Below are 25,587 nucleotides of genomic sequence, written 5' to 3'. Positions count from 1 at the left end.
AATTAAATCTCTAATCACGATTCAATCAAATGATACACAGGTAATGGTAGGTAATTGATATGCCGAAAATAGCTCTGCAATTTTTGTTTACAAATTTACTTCACAAATAAATGTAAGCATTAGAAATTAGCTTTATAAGTGGGCGGCCAAATAATCCCACAATACCTAAGGGTATCGTGGTAACTTAACAAAAAAAAAATGTTTCTTTCCATTTTGTTTATTCAGGTCTTGTTAGATGCTAATGCGGTAAGTTAAAAACATTTTCGATGTTTTGCGCTTATCGTATGTTTGCAAATTCATAGTTATGTAAAAGTAATCGATAGATTATTATCGTATAAGTTTCATCTTTAGTAATACATATGTATATCGAAATATTAGTTTTCGGCTTTTACACTAAAAAATGTGAATAATCAAAACAAACACAATTAAAATGGATTATGAAACTTCATTATCTGAGCTCGGTGGTAATTTATAATTTAATGTTGGCATATTCTTAACTGCGCTATAAAATGAGCACAAGTTCACTTATTCATATAATATTTATATGTACACAAAGGGATTTGTATACATATGTACATATAAACGTACATATCTATTGACACTTATGTACAAATAAAAATATTAAATTGCTTAGCTACATGTGTGTTTGTAACTTAAATGTGTGCATTAACAGATATGAGCTTCTTAAAGCAAGTAAATCACTCAATAATATAATAATCACTTACATACATATGTATGTTTGCGTACGCACCTAAATATGTACATACATATAAATGTAGACTATGTAGTATGCACACACATTCATATGTACGTAGTACATTGGTGCATTTCTTTTTTGAACCGACAGCTTTTTAAGCTTATTCTATAATGTTAAAGTTAATGTTTCCTTATTCAAAAAATACTATCCAATGAGTAGCACGGCTTTTTAAAAATTGCAAACTTATTTTAATATAACTACGAAGCTTCAAATATAAAGGAGAAATTAAATTGAAGGGTATAATATATTTAAGTAGAGTAATAAATCTGAAATTAAGATGGGTGTAGCTTTTGTTCTTAAATAGTGGTCCGATTAACCGTATTGATCTCCCAATACTTTAGACCTCGATGTTTTTAACATGATTTAACATGTCAAGACTTGCAATATGTGAGTTTATTTAAATAATAGGTATCCTGTAAGAAAGGAATACTTTTAGCGTAATATTAATATTCCTGACTATTAAAAGTAATAAAAATAATTATATTATAATAAAAAGTAATTACTAAATAATTAATAATACAAAAAATGAGGCGTTATTTAAAACTATCCTAGTCCCTAGGCAACACGAGCTTTTATTTTTTCGAATTCACTACTCTTTGTCAATAGTGGCCATAATTCCAAATATACATAAACCACATATTGCACACGTAAATAATATGTACAATCTAATTTTATTTCCAATTTTATTAACATTGATAAATTTTAAGAAAAGTTATTTTACTCCAGTACTACACCCACAAACCGAACTCTACTTCTGCTATGGGTGCTGTAACTCAACGGCAGGAGTTCATTTGGGGACAGGGTATTTCACTGTCGGGCTTGCAAAGTAGTAGCATGCTCTCTTGTTAAATATGACTTAGCCAGAACTAGAGAATTTCCTGCAGTTAAATGAACATAAGTTACTGTACATTAAATACATTTTTTACTAATCAATTAATCATTTTTTATAAAATATTGCAGATAGTGTCACTGAGAACTGTAATAAGAGGCTGAAACTTCTCGAATGTATTCTAAGCGAATGCTCGTCTTCCTCAGGAAGCGACAAAAAAATAAATACGAAATACAATCTAGGGAACCATACCAAAAGTAGCCTATTTTCCTTAGATGCTTTATTGGATACTTTGATTGTACTATATGATGAATGTAGTAACTCATCTCTACGTCGGGAAAAGAGCGTGTCGGATTTTCTTAAACTATGTAAGTACGAATTATTTACAAAATACAAACCCATTTATGTCTTTATGGTAATCGTGCGCCGTCTTAAACCTATATATAAACAAAAATTATGTTGCATCAGCTTCTTAAAATGGTATCTAGTAGTTCGGGGATGACAAAAAATTGTTATTGCGCTTTTTAGTTAAAGTACATTCATTTGTATGTGAAATGTGAATGTGATGTGAAGTTTTGTTCAAGAGATGCGTCTCTTTTTAGATTTAAAAATATATATATGTACATATATGTAAAAAGGTGAATGGATTTTCAATATTGTATATTAGTGTTATTAATATATTTTATTTTCTTACAATAATACCCTGGCCTGGGGAAGTGTTTGGGAGTTGATCAAGTGATGTTTTCCCCCGGAACTCGACGAATCCTTACACTGATTGTTTAATAAACACACTCTGCCCGGACTGCTTGCGTACAAGCAAATATGCGATTATTATTTTTTCTTGTGCCTTTTTATTTTGTACGAAAACCACAATCTAACTGTAAATATAAAAACTTTAAGAAATTATAAATGTATATATGTATTTATAAAGTAGCCTGTAACTGAAAAATCATTGCGTTTTCTTTTAATTGCTGTCCATACTGTCATATTATGTTGCGTAATATAGCTCTTAGGAAATACTTATGTATGTATATATACATATTTGCAAGGGCCCATGTTACAATTTAGTGTACAATTCGTCCTGAGGCGATACTATATGGTATATGAGCTTTTTTATTATGCATGTTTTTTGTTTTTAAGACACTATCAACCATCTTTCCACATTGCGGTAATATATTGTGCATTTAATACCTATCGCCGCTATTTCTTTATTATTTCAACGAGGTATTTCAAAATGTAAGCATCACATGACTTCTTATGGCCATCTTAAAGACCTTTTTCATTTGGCGAGGAGCATATCATCAATGATAATATTAATATTTTTCCAGTATTTCCACAGTAGCCTTATTGTAATTAATGATGATATATCCGCATTAAGGAAATAAACAGTAACAAACAATCCAATCCTCTTTTTAAAGTGTTATGTTTTTTAAAAATTAATAACAATAATTTCAAAAATATTTCATAGCAGATGTAATTATAGGAAAGATTTTGTATTTTTACGATACAAATTTTTATCTTGAACAAATCACCATAAATAAATTTGATATAAACCGTAAGGTGAACACAAACATCTAAACAAATTTGTTCTTAAACATTGCAGCCAAGCCTGTCGTACACCTTGTGCGAAAGCTACGCCTGACACGCGATGATTTCGACATCTTAAAAATTATTGGACGTGGTGCCTTTGGTGAGGTTTGTGTTGTTCAAATGATATCTTCGGAGAAAATTTATGCCATGAAAATATTGAACAAATGGGAGATGCTAAAACGTGCAGAGACGGCATGTTTCCGGGAAGAAAGAGATGTGTTGGTCTTTGGAGATCGTCAATGGATAACAAACCTACACTACGCTTTTCAAGACAATACTAATCTGGTATGTTTATAATTTCATTTCGATTTTAATTTTTTCAAATTGGTAGTCTTTACGTGATCTAATCATTTTCATGACTTGGTTTTACATTTTACATATGAATTCTAATTTTAAATATCATCATAATGTTATAAATAATATTGATTTCTAAACCATTTCAGTATCTTGTTATGGACTATTACTGCGGTGGAGATTTGTTAACATTACTAAGCAAATTTGAGGATAAACTACCCGAAGATATGGCAAAATTCTATATAACAGAAATGATCTTAGCGATTCACAGCATACACCAAATTAAATATGTCCATAGGGACATAAAGCCGGATAACGTTTTGTTGGATAAAAGGGGACATGTTAGATTAGCGGACTTTGGGTCCTGTCTACGACTCGATAATGATGGGACTGTTCAGTCGAATGTTGCTGTAGGCACACCGGACTACATTTCGCCTGAGATTTTGCGAGCAATGGAAGACGGAAAAGGCCGGTACGGAACCGAATGCGATTGGTGGTCTCTTGGAGTGTGCATGTATGAAATGCTCTATGGAGAAACTCCGTTTTACGCAGAAAGCTTGGTAGAGACATACGGAAAGATAATGAATCATCAGAATTGCTTTAACTTCCCATCTCAAGAAAATCTTAATTACAAAATATCTGATTCATCAAAAGATTTGCTCTGTAAGCTGATTTGTATACCCGAAAACCGCCTCGGACAGAAAGGACTACAAGATTTTAAGGATCACCCTTGGTTCCAAGGAATAGATTGGGAAAATATACGATGTGGGCCCGCTCCATATGTTCCTGAAGTATCAAGTCCAACAGACACATCTAACTTCGATGTCGACGATAATGATGTCAGAATGACCGACACATTGCCGCCTACATCGAATCCGGCATTTTCTGGGTTTCATTTGCCTTTTATCGGATTTACATTTTCACAAAATAGCTACTTATCGGATTTGGGAAAAGCAGACAGGCTTTTAAAAATAGACGACGATAGTTGTGGCACGGCTAGTATGCCTGACGAAAACGTTCATAATACAGAGGAGATGCGAAGCCTTTTAAGTAGTGAGCCGACAAAAGGAATGGAAAGTTCTGTGGATTCGGGTCAAGAGAGTCGTTTAAAAGCTTTATCGGATCAAGTTATTTTGTTAAAGAATGAAAAAATTGAAATATCCAAAAAGTACAATGAAGTTTTGGAACGTTTTCAAATACAAGAATCCGAACTAAAAGATGCTATTTCCCAGCGAAATCTGGCAATGATGGAATATTCCGAAGTAACTGAAAAATTGGCTGAGCTGCGTAATCAAAAACAAAAACTATCTAGACAAGTTAGGGATAAAGAGGAAGAACTGGACGGTGTTATGCAAAAGAACGATGTTCTTAGAAATGAACTGCGAAAGTCCGATAAGCACAGAAGGGAATTGGAACTTCATGTTGAAGACGCTGTCATCGAAGCATCAAAGGAAAAGAAATTGCGCGAACGAGCAGAGGAGTGTTGCAGACAAATGCAACTGGACATTCGAAAATCGACATCGAATTTGGACACATCTCTTCCAATTAGTGTTTCTTCCGACATCTCTACATATGAAATTGAACGCTTGGAGGTACAATATACCGAAAAAATTAATCATCAGCAATCTCGGCACAATTTAGAAGTGGAGTCCTTGCGAGATACACTTAATGAGTACGAGAATTCGAATGCAATACTTTTGAGTGAATTACAGCAAGCTCAAGAGAAATTGAAACAGAATCAATCCGAATCTAACACAGACTCAGCAGAAACAATTGCCGAACTAAAAAAGAAACACGAATTGGAGAAATCAGTATGGTTTGAGGAGAAACTAAAGTTAAGCTCAGAAGTTAACTTCAAGTCAAAGAGTTTGAAGGAACTACAGGCGGAAGATGACGAAATATTCAACGAGTTGCGTGTAAAGCGTGAAGCGATCAACCAATGGGAACGCCAAATGGGAGAAATAATTCAGTGGGTCTCCGATGAAAAGGACGCTCGAAGCTACCTTCAAGCACTCGCTACTAAAATGACTGAGGAATTAGAATATCTAAAGCATGCAGGAACATTTAACAACAGCACAGTAGATCCTAAGAATTGGAGAAACAGGCGGTCGCAGAAACTCGATAAAATGGAGCTCCTTAACTTACAAAGCGCCCTTCAACGTGAAATTCAAGCCAAGGCTACTATTTCAGAGGAGCTGAGTCAGACTAGAGCAGATTTAATATCCACACAAAAGGAGTTACGCGATCACAAAAAACGATGTGACACGATTTTATATGACTTGCAGAAGAAAGAAAGTGAGCTTCGTGACTTTAAAAAGGAAAGTCATGATTATAAAGAATCATTTTTGGATAAGCCGTCATCCCATGGACTAAACAATTCTATGTTCAAAGATATGTCCAAAAACTCAGATAGCGGAAACATACAGGACTCTTATTTCATTGATACAGGAGATAATTTTTTGTGTGCCTCGAAACTTTTTCAAACAGCTGGTTCTGAAATGCTTTTTGATTGTGAATCAAAGTATGGGTTCGGAAATTCCCAGGAGTTATCTAAAGGTATAAAAGATACAGACTCGAACAATACATCAAGATCAGACAGGGACTTTAACTTTGTGGAATCACAACGCGTGGATGAAAACAATACGGCAATTCATCAGTTCCTTGTAAGGACATTCAGCAGTCCCACAAAGTGTAACCATTGTACATCCTTAATGGTTGGACTTACAAGGCAAGGAGTAGTTTGCGAGCTCTGCGGCTTTGCATGCCACACAGTTTGCTGCCAAAAGGTCCCCACTATATGTCCAGTTCCCGTTGATCAAACGAAAAGGCCATTGGGTATAGATCCTACGAGAGGAATCGGAACTGCCTATGAAGGATATGTGAAGGTTCCAAAGTCAGGAGTCATCAAACGGGGATGGATTCGTCAGTTTGTAGTTGTTTGTGACTTTAAGCTATTTCTATATGATATAACACCCGATCGATGCGCCTTGCCAAGTGTGAGTGTATCGCAAGTTTTAGATATGCGGGATCCCGAATTTTCAGTCGGCAGCGTAAGAGAAAGCGATGTCATTCATGCTGCCAAGAAAGATGTGCCATGTATATTCAAGGTATATATATTATTAATTTAGGATACCTAATTAGTTGATACTTAACAACCTTTTTAATGAACTCAGTTCAACTACGCCAAACTATTTTTATGTTGAACATTTGCAATTTGATATAAATACTTATTCAATTCGATCTGAAAGAAACAAATCATTTAACAAGGGATTGATTTTGAAATATTTACAGATAAAAACAGCTCTAATTGAAAATGGACTTTCCTTAAATACGCTAATGTTGGCTGACAATGAATCTGAGAAATCAAAATGGGTCATCGCTTTGGGAGAACTCCATCGTATCCTAAAACGAAACAATTTACCAAATACTGCCATTTATAAAGTTCATGAGATTTTGGATAATACCCTAACGCTTATACGAAATTCATTGTGTGCCGTTATTATTTACCCAAATCAAATCCTATTGGGAACAGAAGATGGATTGTTTTACATCAATTTGGATGAATTAGGTAAGTTCCCTCATTAAAAACCCATTATTTTATATTTTCGCATATGTACGAGTATATATGTATTAGAATGTTAGGTAGTTCGACGATTAATACGGATTAGGGTCCAATAAATAATATTCATAATTTATCAACAATTTCACAACTAGAGGGCGGCCACAATATTTTTCTTTAATTTAATTTATGAGAAATTTCACAATTTATTTTTATTTAATTAAATTTATCAGATATTTCACAATTTAGATTTCGATTTGCTATCACTTAAGTACTTGGTATGAGAATCGCAGAGGAAGGCGGTCGCAATATTTGTATTTAATTTATCAGAAATTTCACAATTTTTTTTATTTAATTTAATTTATCAGGAATTTCACAATTTAATTCTCGATTTGCCATCACTTAAGTACTTGGTATGAGAATCGCAGAGGAGGGCGGCCACAATATTTTTATTTAAAGAACATATGTCGATATTTCATTAAGAAACCTAAAGAAGAACAAAAAAATATTTTTTTTGTGAGTGGAAGTCCTCATTTAAAATCAATCACATGCTTATTTTTGATTAATGACCGGATTTCGATTACATTTAATATTTTGTATGATTAATTGGTTTCTATTAGAGTTGTATGATTAATGGGTCTATCCCTTTTAATTTTCGATTTAGATAAGTGAATCAAGTATGTATTGTATTTCAAAATCATGGGAACTGCTGGAACTGCAGTCTGAAAATATCTACCGTCTGTATATAGGTTTGAAAGTGCATTGATCTTTTGAACCGGATTGCATTGGACTTGATTAGTGTTATTGCATAAATACGATTAAAACAATAGAATTTTTAATGTTTTTTATTTGCAGAAATCGCTCGTATCGGAGAAAGCAAAAAAATACTTCAGCTTTGGTATATTGAGGAGGAACAGATAATGGTGATTCTGTGTGGGAAACAACGCCATTTAAGACTTTTGCCCATTAGGGCATTGGAGGCTAGCGACGTAGAGTGGATTAAGGTTATGGACTCCAAAAACTGTATATCAGCATGTACCGGAATAATAAGACGGTTCCCCAGCATCGTTTATTCATTTATTATTGCCCTGAAGCGCCCAAATAACCACACACAAATTGTTGTTTACGAAATCAACCGAACTCGCACAAGGCATCAGAAGACCTGCGAATTCACAATTGGATATCTAGCACAACATTTGCAGATCCTGTCAGATATGCGTCTGGTAGTGGCCCATCAAAGTGGATTCACTGCCTACTTCCTGCGAGGTGAAGCGACAGCAATGTGTAAGTAACAAACCATATATACCATACTATGTATAACAAATGTTATATTCCTTTATTTCAATAGCTCTAGTACATCCAGAAAATCAGTTGTGTGCGTTCTTAAATTATTCTGGAGTTGATGCTATCAGAGTCATTGAGATACTGTGCCCAGGTGGTGGAAATTTCGGAGAATATTTATTGGTATTTCAAACGCTTGCTATATATGTAGACCTACAAGGACGAAAATCGCGAGACAGGGAAATAATGTACCCTGCATTTCCGACATACATAAGTAGGTTTTTCGAAACATTGGTCATATAAAAATCCCATTATATAACTATTGCTATTTTCAGCATATTGCGATGGTCATTTGCTTGTTTTTTCTGACACCCACTTGGACATTTTTAACACCCAGACGTCTGAATGGGTACAGTCTATTGGCTTGAAGCAATCTCTTCCACTTAATAATCTCGGAAATATTGTATTAACATCGGTGAACGATACACCTCTAGTTATTTATTTAGCCAATATACACACAAGTAAGTATTCGAATAAATTTCGATAGTAGTATATATGCTCATGGTATCCTTTGTATTGCAGAAGGATTATTGCAACCACGTGACGGTGATCGCAAAGGTGTCACCAATATAAAGCGAAGATTCTCAATTAGGGAGATCAACAAAACAATAAAAAGGTAATTACAATGAGAATTCATAAAATAACTTTAAACTGGATAAATCTTGTATATTTTTCTACTGCCGTCCACTAAAATTGAGGCTGTAATAATTATTTGTTATTTCTTTTTAAAATTTTTAGTGATCGGAGGTCAAAGATGATATCAGCTCCAACTAATTTCAATCACATTTCCCATATGGGGCCTGGCGATGGCATACAAAATCAACGACTATTGGACCTACCAACAACTTTAGAAACCGCTGATCAAACAAATAGTAAAATATTAAGTACATTGCACACAACACCAATGGATGTCTCTCACCAGTCCAGAAAAAGCAATATGCATCAACACCGTAAGTTTAACTTTTAATTAAAGTCATTTAAATTAGTCAGATTGATCTGGGAATGTCAATTCAAGTCGATCATGAGGCATCATATACATTTCGAAACCTTATCCAAGTTTGACGGAACATCGGATTTCGTGATTATTTATTATATTAAACAAGATAATTCTATCATAGGGTACACCTACATATTTCTGTTTTACACGGTAGATTGGTTCCAGAAAAAATCGTGTAAAAAAGACATTGATCATATGTTATTTTCAATTGTGCTAAATGGAATAATGTCGTGTAACCATATATAACATTTTTAATTTTCAATCCGTTTAAAATCAAAACCGTGTAAAAACATAATTAGATGTACTCTATAAGACTATCCCAGTTTCTGGATCATTGTAGTAGAACTATTTTTATAGAAGTAATTATCAGATTTGATTGTTTTGATTTTTTAACTTATGTCGTCTGTATTTTTGTTTCTTCCAGGTGACAACAATTCTCAGGATTATTGCAATGAAATTATGACGTCAAGATCACCCAGTCCAATAGATTCGGCAGTGGGCCTCAGTGACAGCCTGAACATTTTAAATTAAATTTCAAAATGTTTGATTTGATATATATATCCGGCTGTTTTGGAATAAATATTATTTGCAATAGGAATAGTTCGTTTTTTTTAAATGTTTGTTTAAGCCGCAACTGGATACCGTCGTCGCGACCAACGTCAACAGGCAGTCAATTCAATATTTTTTTGAAAACCCTTTTCACTTTTTGTATTTCGTTTTTTAACATTTATTGTGTGTATCATTGTGGCGTCTGATGGATGAAGTCTCCTAATCGGTACTCGCAAAGAAATTTTCTTTTAACTATTCAACGACTTGAGTAGTACTACGAGTAGGTTTATATATCTATATTTTCCATTTCCAAAACTCGTACAATGTCCTTGTGAATGTGTGTAATACTCAGAAAGAGGTATGGCTCAGTATGGTTCAGTAGTCGTCAAAGTTCTCCACTTGATACATATTTTCTGATGCATCACCCCAAAGCGAAGCTGGTATTTAATATGGGTGAAGATTATTTTAAACGCATTTATTAATTAAGAATTGTGTATGATAATTTTAGTTTAAAATATTGTAAGCTTTATTTTAAAAAATTTTTCCATATAATTATTTAAGGTTGGTACATCCAATGATCTTTTTAAAATTATAAGTAATTTTTACCTCTTTCTTAAAAAAATTATAAGACCTTTTAAAACCAAATATAGGTAAAAAATAAGAAATTTTAATGAAACTAGGGATTGTTTTTCTGAGACTTCTGAAGTATGTGGTTTTTTAAATGTTCAAACAAAGTAGTACTCAAGAGTGTATATCAAGATTTTTATTTAACAATATAGTGTAAGCATAATGTAACATAATTTTAATACAATTGATTAATTAATGGTTTGAATGTTATTTCTTAGATTTCTTTTTCTTTTTTAATAGTTTACTTTTTCGTTTACTTTTTAGATCTAGGCGCCTTTCAGATCGTGATGATTCGGTTGATGAACATTTTGAATGTTTTTTTAGTTTCTTATTTTTTCTTTTTACTTTTTCTAGTTCATCTTCCGAATTTGATTGATCATCCTCGTGCCTAATTCCCTTTTCAAGTTTTGATATTATGTTATTAGAAACATTGCCATCATCAAATTTTCTGAAAGGATTATCTGGACGACAAGGTCTTGTAGCTACTATTACACGACTTTCTACAGTTTTAGTATTTTTGGAAATATTCTGTTCGCCGTGATCATCAAATTTCTTTTTGTCATTGTTTCTGTTATGTCTTGATTCCGATTGTTCCCTATCGCGTGATTTATATTTTGGTTTCTCGACCAAACTAGGCTCCCGATTTCTTTCTCTTTTGGGCTTAACATCACGTTTATTCCTATCAGATGAACGGCTTCTCCGACGCTCTTTGTTGTCATTCTTTTTGTCTGTGTTTACGAATCGTTCCTTGGAGCTCCTAGACCTTTTTCTGGACCTATAGTCTTCAGGTGTACTCCTGTATTTACCGTCTCTTGTGTTCCTCCGTGGGCTTTCCCCTCGCCTTTCTTTTGAATGATTTGGTGACTGCATTTTGTCTCGAACAACTTTGCTTCCAAGCCTGTCCTTGACTGATTTGTACATGCTGTGTTTTGGAGAAATTGATCGATCCTTTGGGTCGTTGCGAATCGATATAGCACGGTCCTTACTATTACTCCTTGAATCGAGTATTACTTTGAACTCGACGGGCCGTATTGCGTTTATAGCTTTTGCGAAAATTGCATTTTCGGCTTTACGGATAACGTCGGATGTTATTACATCATGTTCCTGTTCCGTATTGCAAACAACTTTTTTCGAAGGATCCACTGTGTTTGTGTTATTGTCTTCTGTTTCCCACTTCGAAACATGGATGGTATCGACATCAATTTTTTTGTTGCTTTTCGAAACATTATTTCCTTCGCCAAAATCAGAGTCATAGCCCTCTATATCTAAAACAGAATCAACCCTTCGTAATCTTTCGATTGGAGATTTCTCACGGGTTTTTCTAGCAGGTGTATTTAATTCCTTTTTTGGTTCAGGATCACTTACATCGCCGCATGAATCATTACCTATAATGGACTTTACTTTACTATTAGACTCGCTGAACATATCTGTTATGTTCGAATTGTCAATTACAGGCGTCGGACCACTTTCTGGGTTTGGTGATCGCCTTTGCTTGGATTTATTTTCCGGCGAGATTGATTTTTTACTCTTATCCCGTTTTTCCTTTTTGTCTTTCTTACTCTTTTTCTTCTCTGACTTAACTTTTTTCTTCTTCTTACGCTCTTTTAGTTGACTGTCCAGCTGTACATCATTTTCTTTGCCGATATGGGTATTTGGCTCAAAATTGTCTGGACTTAACGTTCTAGAGATCAGTTCCTTTCTGTGCTTAGAATTGTCAATTAAATTAGGGTCGATTTCCTTTTTGGGAGTTCTGGGTGGGCTCTGGTATGGTATATGATCTCCTTTAGGGACTTTTGCAGATGAACCTTTTGTTGGCGGAGTGTGACCTCGATAGAAATTTTCATCTGGTTGATTGAACTCGCTCTTACTCGAAGATCTTTGTCTTTTACGTGGCAAGAACTCGTCGTCAAAGTTCTCGTGATTTTCCATTTTCGATTCGCTAACTGGCTCCAGACATGACGATGTTCTCTTTTGTGAATCACTGTCAGTTGAGCCACCAATTTGCAAGGACTCAAATCCTGGAGGAGGCGGCTCGTGCGAGTCAACTTTCGGTCTGTATGTTTTAGTTGAAGATTGTTTTTCCTTACTAGGCTTATATGCAGACTTTGGTGATGGCGACCGATGATGTGACCTGAAATAAAAAATGAAATATTTCTAAATACTAGAACTTGTACTTTTATTTGTTAAAATTAGTTTTATTGTAAGTAAATGCACATTAATTCAGGATTTTTCAACAGCTGAATAATGGTTCTTTTTACAATACTCCACCACTTCATAGAAAAGTAATTTGTAAAAACTTTGGTGCGAGTCGTACTGTCATGCATTACTGGGACTTCAGTGTGTTTTGCTAAATTTCGGAACAGTTCCATCAACAAGACTGTAAAAGTCGACCACTCTGACCCGCACACTGAAACAATAGAAACAAAGATTACCTTTTTCTCGTAGCTTTGCAATTCGTTGGCGTCTTCTGCACAACTTGAAATAAAACAATCAGTTATACCTTATTGTAAGAAATCACTCTGAAACATTCGCAACTTTAAGTCAGATTGTCAAGTGTTTCAGCGTCATCTTTCATGACTACAAATTTAAAAGCAACATATCACCTCTCCTCCCGATTACATGGTTACTAAGTTCTTTACCTTGGAGTCTGCGTTATTGCTTCAACTCAATCCAAGCTTTGGAAAATAGGAAAAGTTACAAAACGGTGGATCCTTACCACTATAAATAGGGGTGCAACATGCGAAGCGCAGAATTTGGGATTTCTCGACAGCGTTAATTTGCCAATCGAGCAGTCCTTCGGAACGGCACTTGCTTAATATTAAATCTTATCAGGCTTACAATTGAGAGCAGCACCACCCTGGAAAACTGAGATCTGCAGGAACACGGCGCCCGCAAATGTTAAATGTGTTGCAAGCATGTTTCTTTTCCTCTGCATTTATGATCAAAAATTAAATTTAAAGCTGTAGCTTAAGAATTTAATGGTTTGAATTATAATTTCAAGATAATTCAGCATTTTTTTATTGCTTTTTTTTTTTTAATTTGAGCAGAATATTCAACATTTAAAATGCGCTTCTTTTAGTTTCAGTAAAAAATGTAGGAAATTTGTTTCCTTTATTTAAATTGAAGTTTAAATATATAGAATTCAAAAGCCAAAATAAAGCTGGAAATCGAAGATACGGCTAAGTTATGCATTACTCAAAGAGTACTAATTCTCCAATTGAAGTCTGATATATCCACACATTATACAAAATAAATCACTTAGCAATAAATCCTTTAGTTTAGGTCAAGTAGTTGAAACGTTGAAATGAATCGCTAACTCAGGCTTTAATATTAAACAGATATTCATTTTGATTCGAAATATCTCAATACTATAAGAGTATTATAGATGAATCTTTTTTTTTTTTTTAATTTGAAATAAATTTGGAAAAACAAGAATGTTACGGTCAATACCCTGTACCTAAAAAAAAACCATTGTTATATGCGTTGTAAAACGGGAGCAGTCACAGCAAACTGAAGAACGAACTCCCTTTTTTCTTAGAACTACCCAGTTTAGATGAAATTTCAAATACCGATAGTTAATGATATGCAGTCCTGTTTATGTAGTTTGTTGACAGTATTGACGCAGCGTTTCGTACCTGGCGAAGGAGGGAAAAAAATCTAAAAAATAAAATAACCTCGTAACTCCAAGATTAGGAGTGTCTACGTACCAAGTTTGGCCAATGTGGGCCCAGCCGCTACTACCAGGGGTTTGTACAGATAGATAGACAGACGGACATATGTAGATCGATCCCAGCTTATAGAAACATAAAGACCCATATAAGCTCATCTAGTTTTAAAGCTATCTCGCTGAATCTATGCACATTCTTCTTATTTTCTAGTAGAACATTCGTCAAAACCAGTCGGAGGGACTACTCATATAGCTGATTAGAACGATCAGAGTTGAAGAATGTCTTTGTATAAGCTGCCTTGTTTTGAATCGGGTACAGGAAAGTTTGTTCGCTAAACTGACTCGTCTAGTCATGTTGATCAAGATTGTACGTATATATTTTAACCTTGTACTTTTCATGTAAAAGGTATAAAAAGTCGTTGCATTAACAAATAGTTGTAATCTGCATCAGAAGAATTTAGCCCTCTCATTTTGTTTATATTGAAATTAACATGGGGGCCTTATCGTTAATTGAAGCTCTTTTTTATAAGGAATTGAAGTTTTTAGATAGATTAATATCTGTTTTGATGCCTTTATACCTTACCTTAGGAAGCATGAATATATGTAAGCACGAAGTGCGGCATATCCCGCATACTAATAATTTAACAAGTAAAAAAGCTAAAGTCGGGTATCCCGACTTTGAAATACTCTGTACATATGTTTACAATAATTATAGAAAAAAAAAATTTTTTGAAACATTTTACCTTTCTCGGTATTCGAACTCACGTAAATGGTATATAATTGCACATTTACTTAGCAATTGCGTCTGTGTGAGTGTATGTATGCCTATGCGCATCTATTCGTGTCTGTGTAAACATGTGTGAGGTCAACCAAAGTACCAGCATCAACAACAGCCGCGGGCAGCGCTTGAGCAGCGCTGCAGCAGCAAATATATTTATGGCTATAACTTCTTGTTAAATCGGTCTATCATGGTAAAACTTGGCGTACGGACACATAATAACTAACTGAAGGTATTTGCAAAATGCGTTCGATATTCCAAGAATTACGGGAGTTAGAGAAAATCGCGATTTGCATGAGAGAGGGGGGAGGGAGGGTAATTCCAAAATATACATTTTCTGCGTATTCACACAAGGCATCTGGGACTAAAATTTGGTGTTCCTAGGTCTTATAGTCTCCGAGATATAGGCGATTATACGAATGGAAAATCGGGAAAACCCCCATAGGGGGGGAAGTGGGGGGAAAATCAAAAAAATAAAACAAACTCGTATAGCGTACACACATAAGGCATCTTTGTGCAAAATTTGGTGTCTCTAACTCTTATAGTCTCTGAGATCTAGGTGATCATACGGACGGACAGACAGACAGACATAGCTAAATCGACTCGTCTTGCCATGCTGATCAAGAATATATATACTTTGTGGGGTCTGCCACGCCTCCTTCTGCCTGTTACATTTTTCAGCTCGCGCAAACCTAATATACTCTTGTACATTTCATGTACAGAGTATAAAAACAAGAGAGAACGCTACAGTCGAGTAAGCCAGTAAAAAACCCTGTAAAAATTAAATTATTTAAAAAAAAATTTAAATAATTAAATTAAATAAAAAATATTTAATACATACATACATAACAACAGCATACATTTACATTATCATGTCTATGCCTGTTTATATGCGGAATAAGTCAAAGCGGCAACAACAACAACAACAGCTGCGGGCAGAGCTTCGGCAGAGAGCATATTTATGGCTATAACTTTCTTCATAATAAGCCTATCGTAATCGTAATCACTGAAGGTATTGGCCAAATCTGAGTACAAAATTCTAAAATTACGGGAGTTTTGGATAAAACACGAATTGCGGGAGAGTGGGGGGTGTATCAGAAAAAAAAACACAAACTCGTCCTTTCTCGGACTTAGGAAAATCTGGATACCAAGTTTGGTTATTCTAGCTATTCAACTTTCTGAGATCCTTGTGTTCATACAGACAGATAGACGGACCGACGGACATGGCTATATCGACTCAAGAATATATTTACTTTCTGGGGTCTGTCACGCCTCCTTCTGTGTGTTACATACATTCGCACAAAATTAGTATACCCTTTCAACCTTTGGGTACAGAGTATAAAAAAGCTAAAAATTACGAAACTTTAATTTAGGCAAACATAGTTTTGAATAACTTTTTTATTCAAATAATTTGGTAAACATATAAATAAATACAAATTTTAATTTATGTATTTAAATACTGTGTTCATTTAATTCTTTCATGAAATATCGACGTTCCGCCAAGCCCCCCAAATATTAATTTATTTAAATTAGCCCAAATGAGAGAATCGGTGGGGTCATATATAGGAAAATTGATTGCATTTTGATAGAACAGCTATCCCCGTTTTTAAAAATTCATTTAAATTATTTTCTTTTTTTTTTTATTGAAAAGCTGTTTTTAAAAATTGATGAAGCAAAATTGAATCGACTAAGCTTCTAGTGCCCTACTTAAAAAGTAAGGGTAATTTGACCCTTTACCCTTTTGGGTAAAACTTTTGTTTATTATTTAGTCGGGACCAGCATAGTGACATACACCTAATTCTGTTTTTACACGATAGATTGGTTCCAGAAAAATTCGCAATCTGCAAAAGCTGCAATCTGATATTTGTATACCCTGTACCCAAAGAGTAAAAGGAAATACTAGTTAAGTAAGTTTTGTGTAGCACACAAAAGGAGGAATGGCAGACCCCACAAAGTATATATATTATTGATCAGCATGTCGAGACGAGTCGGTATTTTCACGGCCGACCGCACAAAGCCGCCGCCGAAAGCACAAGAGCTAAAATCACTCATCGCTATAGGTCACGTGTAAAATTGAAAAACTATTTTTAAAATTGTTGGTTTGTATGAGTTGGTACAGGGTATTTTAGAGTTGGTTCTGCATGCCATTTTTGCTTATTAATGTATTTTAAAAAAAGTATACATACTCTTTAAATAAAATGTGCAAGAGTATATTAGGTTTACGGGATATGAAAAGTGTAACAGGCAGACCATAGTATAATAGATAGAAACACCAAATTTTATTCACAGATGCACTATGTTTGTACGCTATAAGAGATTTTTTTATTTTTATGATACAGCCCCCACTTTCCCGCTAATAGGGGTTTTCCGTAACGCTGTTCTTTTAATCACCTATATCTTAGAGACTTTAAGAGCTAGAGACAAACTTTTATTTCAAGATACCTTATATGGATACGAAGAAAATGCTTTTTCGGAATTTCCCACCCTCTCCCCAACAATTTGTGATTTTCTATAACTTCCATAATGGTTGGAATTTTTGAGTCAAATTTGGCAAATACCTCCAGTCAGTGATTATGTGACCGTATGCCATATTTCATCTTGATAGGTCAATTGGAAAGGAAGTTGTACCCATAAATGTAATCTCTGCCCACAGATGTTGTTGTTGTTGGTGTTTGGCTCAACTCTACACTGCATACATGCTCACACATAGACACACATATATTCACATAAATACAATTGCTATATAACATAAATATGCAGCTATATTCCCTTCGCATGAGTTCGAATACGAAAGGAGGCAGAATCGATTACAATTTTTTGATCAATATTTTCGTCTTATTTACTCTGACCGAATTCACATAGCTCTCGGGAAATTGTACACATTTTTCCAACCCCTTCTTCTCTCTCTTGGTAGTTTTCCGAAATTCTGTCTTAGTGGTATATCACCAAAGTACTCCTCTGGATTAATTACAACCAATAGACTAATATTTTTCCAACTTGCATAGGGAAGTAATGCATAAAATATATTGGTTTATAATTAAAACAAAATTATTAAATGCAGATATTCCTTAAAGTTTTGGGATGAAGAAAGTTGTTGGGAAGTTGTCAAGCCTAAAGGGCTGTCAACATATTTCCTGTAGGTTAAAAAATATTGATTTTAATGGACGCAGCTTCAAAAGCGACTTTACGAATTGTGCGAAACGAATCTATTTTATTTACTTTATTTACAACAAGTGAAAAAGCTGAAGTCGGGTGCCCTGATTTTGACCTATGTATGTGTAGACTAATTCTATAATTTTTAAAAATTAACAAAATTGAAAAATCCAAAAGTTGATCGATTTATACATTCTACCGGATACGAACTCACGTAAATGGTGAACGACTGTATATTTGCTTCGGAATTGTGTACCTATGCGAGCTTGGGTGTGAGTGTGTGTGTAGTACAGAGTTGAGACAAAGCTGTAATAACAACACCCAGCAAATTTATTCCTGAACATCCAGAAAATACGTTTCAAAATGCGTAAAATTATTGTGGGCTTGCAATTTTATGCAATCGATTGGAACAAGGGTTTAAAAACATTTTTTAGATTATTGAGCATATCGGACTCGATATAGCAGGGGTTCCACACTCACTAGATGATATTATGTTAAGGCCTAAAAAATACTTAAAGATTATCAAATTAACACGGAGGAATAAATATTTGTGTGCATAGAAACTGGTAAGATAAATTGCTAAAGTTGTAGGTTAAAGTTTATACATCGAACAAAAAAAAAACCCCACCCTGCTGGCCAAGAGATCCACATTGACCCCAAGAGTATTCCTCTACAATTATTTTAATTTAAGTTGCATATGTTATTTAGTTGATGTTATTTAGTGTTAAGGATGGACAGGGTATTTGAGAGTCGGGTTGTATACATACATAGTAATGAGATAGTTTTGAAGCTCTGATAAACAAATTTCGTGGCAACAATCGCGTTGTTGTTTTTCCAAAACAATCCCCCCATGTCACAAATCGAAAAGTTACTTAAAATAATTCACAAAGCAATACGTAATACCGCTACCGGCGTTCAGGAACAATAGTGAACAATCAGCATTCGACTGGTTTTTCTTTTTATTTAAATTATCTCAAACACATCAGTCACTGTCCAAGCCACAATAGTGGATGTCCAGGCTTCGCAAGCATATTTTTAAGTTAATGTGTAAAGCAATGTAGATGGATAAAAAGACATTGGTCTTATCCAACCCTAGGCCTCAATATCCTTAAGACAAAGCTTTTTCGGAGTTTGTGAGGACAATTCAAGCAATATTTTACTTTGGAAAGGGGCTGTTATGCGGCATTCCATCCAAAAGTAATGGAATGAAACTGCTAAAGCATATATGTGTATATAATATAAAAAGGCTTCTTCAAATAAAACTTTCAACTATTTACCAGGAAGAATATTAAAGTTCTTCCGTATTATGAAATGTTAAATAAAATAGATCTGGATATATGTAAATACACATATGCTATAAAATGTATTGAAGTAGTTAAGACTACTTTCTAAAATGGGTTAAAATATTATCATTTATAATAATGGCTTTGTGGGTTCTGAATAGTGGATATATGTATTATGAAAAAATACAATTATTACAATTCGCTTTGGTATTATTGGTATTAGTTTTACATGCACATATGTATGTATATGCATAGATGCAGTCTTCTAAATGGACAAGGGTGTTTTATGCTTTTAAACAGCTCTAAGCCATTTTATGTTTAAATACATATAAGGTACATAGCTCAAGACTGTTCAGTAATAGTTCCACATTATGGATGGAATCAATTAAAAGCTATCGTTGTTTAACTAAAAAAGCACTTAATCTCAAATAATACGGTACATAAATACTAAGAGTAACCTTTTTCGTTTTTCATTAGGTGAGTCGGGTGCTTTGGTCCATGGACGTGTACTTCGGTGTATTCGTCTTTCATAGCTGGGCTCTCTTTTTCTATCCCGAGACCGGTCAAGCTTGTCCTTTAAATGGGTGTCCTTCGAAGACTCTCGCTCATATAGAGGTGACTTAAAGCGATGTCTTTGCCTGTCTGGGGATCGAGATCTATGCCGATCTGGGCTACGACGACGCTCAATCTTTTTCTTCTCTTTTTCCTTCATGATTCGATTAAATGCCTCTAGAGGATCATCAATGAGCCTGTAAAGGACAAATCGTAAACATACAAAATTAATCAATGAGTATTTACATATACGGATGCGTGTACAAGTTTAATGTGGATAGGATTGTCCGACAACTTCATAAATTCAAATGTGCAAGAAATAATAGTGCTTCTAATAATTAAAGGCCCCATATAATAGAGAAAATAACAGTTTCAAGAAACAAAAAAGGCTTTGCAAAAAATAATTTTTACTTCAATTTTGATTAATACTCAAGAATGTACTCACCCAGTTCCGACTTTAGCTGCAACTCCTTGATAAATAGATGCCAAGTTCTTGGATTGAAAGGCTTGGGACGAATTCATGTTTACATTTGGCGGTGCAATATACGGGGGACGTATTTGATGTACCGGTTGGTTTTGATAAGGTCCATAGCTGTAAAATAATAATTTTATTAATAATCTTATAACAGAAAACAACTTATCAGCATAGAGAGTTTAACTGTTGTATTTAATCGTTAAATCTTTAAAGCAATTCTGCCTATCAATAAAAAAAATTGTTGAAACGGTATATTCTATATATACGAATAACAAAACAGTTCTTTAGTTCTATTTGAATTCTGGACCATAATCTAGCCAGTGGGCGATAGCTTGCGTAGTTAATTCCTAATAGTGAGAGTTTTCTTAACGTGGACTATTTACATTTAAAACCAAAACAAACAAATCGGCTGGCACTGTTCTCCCCGGTGTATAAATATTATTTATTTTACTAATTAACTTACCCAATTGGGGGTCTGTGTGCTACAGTATTATATCCATTGCTGTACTGCGGTATATGGTGTCCCATCATATGGAGCGGAGGACCTCGAGGCATTTGAATGTAAGGAGGTTTATAAACGTTCATTCGATGTGCGTTATTTGCCATTTCTGTGGTCAATAATGGCTTCTCCATTTGGTCATTCAAGTTTTGGCTCTGATAGTTGTGGTGTACACTGATTGGTGTTGGCAACAGACTTCGCTCATTTTGAGGTTTATAGTTGTCAGTTTTGGCTGACATTCTCTGCCTATTATCTGGTTCTGAATCATACTGATAGTCTTTTTGCTTCCGTTGTACAATGGGGTTCACAGATTCCTTTTTCGGTGGAGATTTTGGCACCTGAAATTAATAAAGAGAGAACATGAAAGTTAGACATCAACTTAAAGCTTTATAAAACATAAAAATGTATACATATATATATTTCAAATTTTATTTGCTTGAAAACGTACCTCGACATTATCAGAACCTGGGATGCCAAATGTGTTTTCAACCATTTTTTTGGTAGGCATTTTTATAGTTATATTGTCTTCATATTCTGAATCAGATTTATCCTTATCTTTATCTGTATCTTTCACCACCGTTTCACTGTTGGTGGTTGGCTGTGAATCTGAGTCTTCAGCTTCCTTAGTTTTGATATTTTCCTTTTCCTCCGGCTGCTCCTGCTCTTCAGTTTTATTTCCAGTTTCTGAAGTTTGAGAAGATGGAACTTCCTCCTCCTCTCCCTCCTGCTCCTCCTGAGGCGGTGTTGCCACTTGTTGATCGGCTGAAAAACATAAGTTGTATTAAATTTCGATTTATATAAAAAAAAAAACATATTAAAACTGTTTTAATATCCCTAAATTCTCAGTGTTTGTCTATCCGCAGTCATTATATATATATTTTGTAAAATTACGGTAAGCTACATCATAAGTCTTACCAGTTTTGTAAGTTCCAATTTTATATCCAGTTTCGTTCTTAAAAACGTTTACGGAGTTTCTCAAAAAGCGATTGGGTATTAAAGAGCCAGGAGAACAATTTTTTTCTTTGCAGTCTGGACACTCATTGTCCTCCGAGTCTAAAAGCGCTGTGCGCACACCTGCAATAAATAATTCAATAGGATTAATTGTATTTTCAAATATATATTTTTTCAATTAAAATAGAGTTATTCCAAAGTTTTTTTCAGTACTTACAATCATCGCAGAACGAGCTTCCACAGCAGGGAATCATTACTGCGTCGACAAAAAGATCTCGACATATTCCGCAAACCAAGTCCTCAGGAATTTCTTGCTTTTCTTCTGCTGGTAAAAATTGTGTTGCTTGATTCATCGACCTAAAAATAATAGGAATACATCATTAGAAATAAATATACATTTTTTCTTTTTTATGAAACAAAAACTTATGCATTGGAAAGTATTTTAATGTTAGAGCCCTAAATGTAATTTGCAACCATTTGAGTAAAAGTTAAATAATTGGTTGCTCAAGAACGTAGCATTAAAACTTATTGCAAAATGGGGCTTAAGCGCTTAGACTAGAGTCACTAAAAGACTTCAAGATTTAAGAAGTTAAACCTTGTTGCTCTAATGTAGGATTGTACACATATATATGTGTGATCTTTACTCATTCTGTAAACATAAAGATGAATTTATGATTATACTTACATATCTGGCTTATCTCTAAATGAACGAGGGATTCCAGTATTTCTTTTTGTTTCAAATTGATCCTTTCCAGATACAAATGGACAATTTTTGATCCAATGGCCGCCTTTCTTGCACTTATTGCAACGATATGAAGGCGGTACTTCGCCAACTTGAGATTGGCCTTTAATGCGATGATACCTTAAATACAAATACAAACGAAATTATTATATTTGAATTACTATAATGACTAAAAAGGTAAAAAGGTTTCCAAATTTGTTGAATTGGTTGAAAAACTATTTAGTTTGGAGAATACCTTCACCAGAGCTTTAAACTCAAATGAAAACATTTATCTTTGTTTAAAGATTTCTGTTAATGTTGTTTTATTTACGTTTTTGGATCATAATCCGCTGTGCTCTGCATCATCATCGCTTGAATTTTATCCTCCTCACTGCCCTGCATTTTCGATAGGTCCATACTAAAATTATCTTGCTTGGGTGGTGCCGTTGAGGCAAAAGAAGGATCTGTTGGAGGATCCCACCCCTTTTTGGGTTGATGCGTTATCGGTATCCGTGAGATTATCAATGTAGTGTTTTTTGGTATGAGGAATCCATCTTCTTTATATTCTATAAAAGTAATATTATTTATTTGTAGTATAGTCATATATAATTTGGCTATGAACAAACCTTCTTTTGTCTGGGCGTTTGTTATTTGAAGGTCAAAGTCTATAACTTTTCCCAACCGCTTTTGCTGCACAATTTCCCTTTTTAAATCGCCAACAGATATATGTAGTCCATCAAAAGTAATTGTGTCATAGTTCAGCGTACTTTTAAATTTGTAGTGCACCGACATTATACTTTACTTATGCCTATAAAAAATTAGTACAGATATGATTTATATAACATAAACTTATAACTTCTTAAACTTAACTTTAATAGTGGGGGTAATTTCTGCGATTGAAAAATATTATCGACGACTTTGCTTTTCTTTTACAAACAGTTCACTTTGTTTGTTTCTCAAAATTTAATCCACGACCAATTAATCTATCAACAAAAAGTGGATCGTTCTATATTATATTACCTTATGATAACATATATTTGACTTTTGATTGCTTTAGTAGCAAAGCTTAGGACAAACAACATACATATGCACAAGTACATTTATTAGTAAATGTAAGTTTTCTATTTTCGGGCATGCTATTGTTCATGTAGACTGATAGATCGTCAGATCAACGTAATTATATAGACAACGTGTAGATCAACAATGTTGCGTGATCTTTCATGCACATTAAAAAAAGTAATATATTGCTTTTAATAATCTACGGTAAATTTGCGCTTGCACAATCTTAGATCTTATATAATTTGAAGTATTTGAAAGCTTCCAGCATAATCATACGTAAGCTATTTGATTCAGATGTTGGATGTTCTTTAATGCTTGCAAAAATTTATAAGTTAAGGAATGGTCAATGAATTACATCAAATGATTTCCCAATGGGCCAAGAGAGTGTTACCAAAATTATATCAAAACAATATTACTTTAAAGAAAAATGCAAGAAATTGAAGTCCTATAATTTATGGTCAACGATCGATTCTATCAAACGGTTTGATTGGTTACTTAATATGGGCGTTTCGTTGCAACACTTCAGTACTGGGTAAGACCGCGTATTCTCATTTGAATAAAGTTTTAACAATTGACATGGTCGATCATGTATTGGATATATTATTACAAAAAGTTCCACTTTTTAAAGCGATCATCTATAAATTCAAAAATTGAATGTACTCTGCAACGTGGGATTGAAATCTTTGTAAATTTTCCACATATGCATGTATATAAGTATGTTGCTATACAAAAATACGTACGTGTTCAGTCGCTTATACTATCACTATTATGGGTAGTAGCACGATAGTAGATGTGCACAGTGTATGTTTTTATGTACATACATATGTTTATAAAGTTTAAATATATATGTATTTAATTCGAGTTTTACATATTTGTATTCCATATGCACTTACATACATAAATGTTTGCCTAATTTGCATTATATGTATGAAATTTACATATCTATATGGATGTATGTAAACCTTTATAATAAGAGACTAGTATGTATTACATATACCACATATGTATATTTATTAGTTTATTTGCATAAGACCTAAATACATATTTATGTAAATACATACATATATTATTGTATGGAATGACGTGCTCCCGCTAGCATGTGTATGTGGCATACAAAATAAGCGTACTTATGAAGATACATACATATGTGTGTGCGTAAGTGTATACAACTTACTTAATTATGTGCTTCTTCATATACATATGTACATATAATAATGTATGGTACACATGGATGAATTACATTTACACATCCGTAATCAAACTACCGGTAGCAAAAAAATTTGTCAAAAAAAACTTTCTTTAAATGCACAGAACCACTCTATGTTTTTTGTATTTGTCCAACATTTGTAAGGTAACAGTACAACAACACATATGAAAATATTTTACTGATATTTTTCTTGCTTTAATACTTATGAATATCCGTGCTCGTATGAAATGTTACATGTTTATGTATGCACGTAGATATTATGAACAAGCATACATATATAAAAAATACAGATGGTGTGTTTGGGCAAGTTTTACAGCACAAATGTCGAGTTCGATTTTATTCGTTGTTAACGCAGTATGTGTATTTAGTCCATAACCAAATTAATAAATCACATTTTGCACTTACACTTTGAGTTAAAAAAAATATACAATTTTTGCTGTACCGACGTCGCTGCAAATGTGCGGATTCAACTTATCAATACACAATATCAGAGTTGCTTTTATTCGGTAATCGTTTTTTGCAAGTACCAGTTTGGAAGCATGTCATATGCAATGTGCAATTTCGTGGAACGGTTGAAAAAGAACATAAATGTCATGAGTAAAAGGCTGCTAGCTTTTCCACTACACATTTGATAGTTATGTTACAGTATCGATTACATTTAAAGTGTACTCGAGCATTGATGGCAACTAACAGCTGATC

The 25,587-nt window shown here is 34.0% G+C and overlaps 2 protein-coding genes across 2 annotated transcripts; one reads left to right on the top strand and one right to left on the bottom strand.

Annotated features, from left to right (window-relative positions):
- Positions 1-363: 363 nt before the first annotated feature.
- LOC115629810 (serine/threonine-protein kinase Genghis Khan) lies at positions 364-9,965 on the top strand. Its single transcript, XM_030526381.1, has 11 exons — positions 364-464; positions 1,718-1,954; positions 3,190-3,461; positions 3,620-6,577; positions 6,762-7,038; positions 7,885-8,313; positions 8,378-8,584; positions 8,646-8,831; positions 8,893-8,986; positions 9,109-9,320; positions 9,792-9,965. The coding sequence occupies exons 1-11, from the start codon at positions 431-433 to the stop codon at positions 9,896-9,898; spliced, it is 5,013 nt and encodes a 1,670-aa protein (XP_030382241.1). The 5' UTR covers positions 364-430; the 3' UTR covers positions 9,899-9,965.
- A 692-nt stretch (positions 9,966-10,657) lies between these two features.
- On the bottom strand, positions 10,658-25,354 carry LOC115631536 (E3 ubiquitin ligase PARAQUAT TOLERANCE 3). Its single transcript, XM_030528313.1, has 11 exons — positions 25,294-25,354; positions 23,249-23,430; positions 22,954-23,188; positions 22,587-22,763; positions 22,119-22,258; positions 21,866-22,024; positions 21,399-21,712; positions 20,915-21,288; positions 20,422-20,568; positions 19,883-20,173; positions 10,658-12,674 (listed from the first exon to the last, which is right to left on the bottom strand). Exons 2-11 carry the CDS (start codon positions 23,412-23,414, stop codon positions 10,751-10,753), a joined length of 3,927 nt encoding a protein of 1,308 aa, XP_030384173.1. The 5' UTR covers positions 23,415-23,430; positions 25,294-25,354; the 3' UTR covers positions 10,658-10,750.
- Positions 25,355-25,587: the final 233 nt, after the last annotated feature.

The sequence above is a fragment of the Scaptodrosophila lebanonensis genome, unplaced genomic scaffold (genome assembly GCF_003285725.1).
Source record: "Scaptodrosophila lebanonensis strain 11010-0011.00,11010-0021.00 unplaced genomic scaffold, SlebRS2 tig00000001-arrow-pilon, whole genome shotgun sequence".
In the NCBI taxonomy this organism is placed as follows: domain Eukaryota; kingdom Metazoa; phylum Arthropoda; class Insecta; order Diptera; family Drosophilidae; genus Scaptodrosophila; species Scaptodrosophila lebanonensis.
Note: the sequence above shows the minus strand (reverse complement) of the source record. Positions and strands in the feature narration are given on the sequence as shown.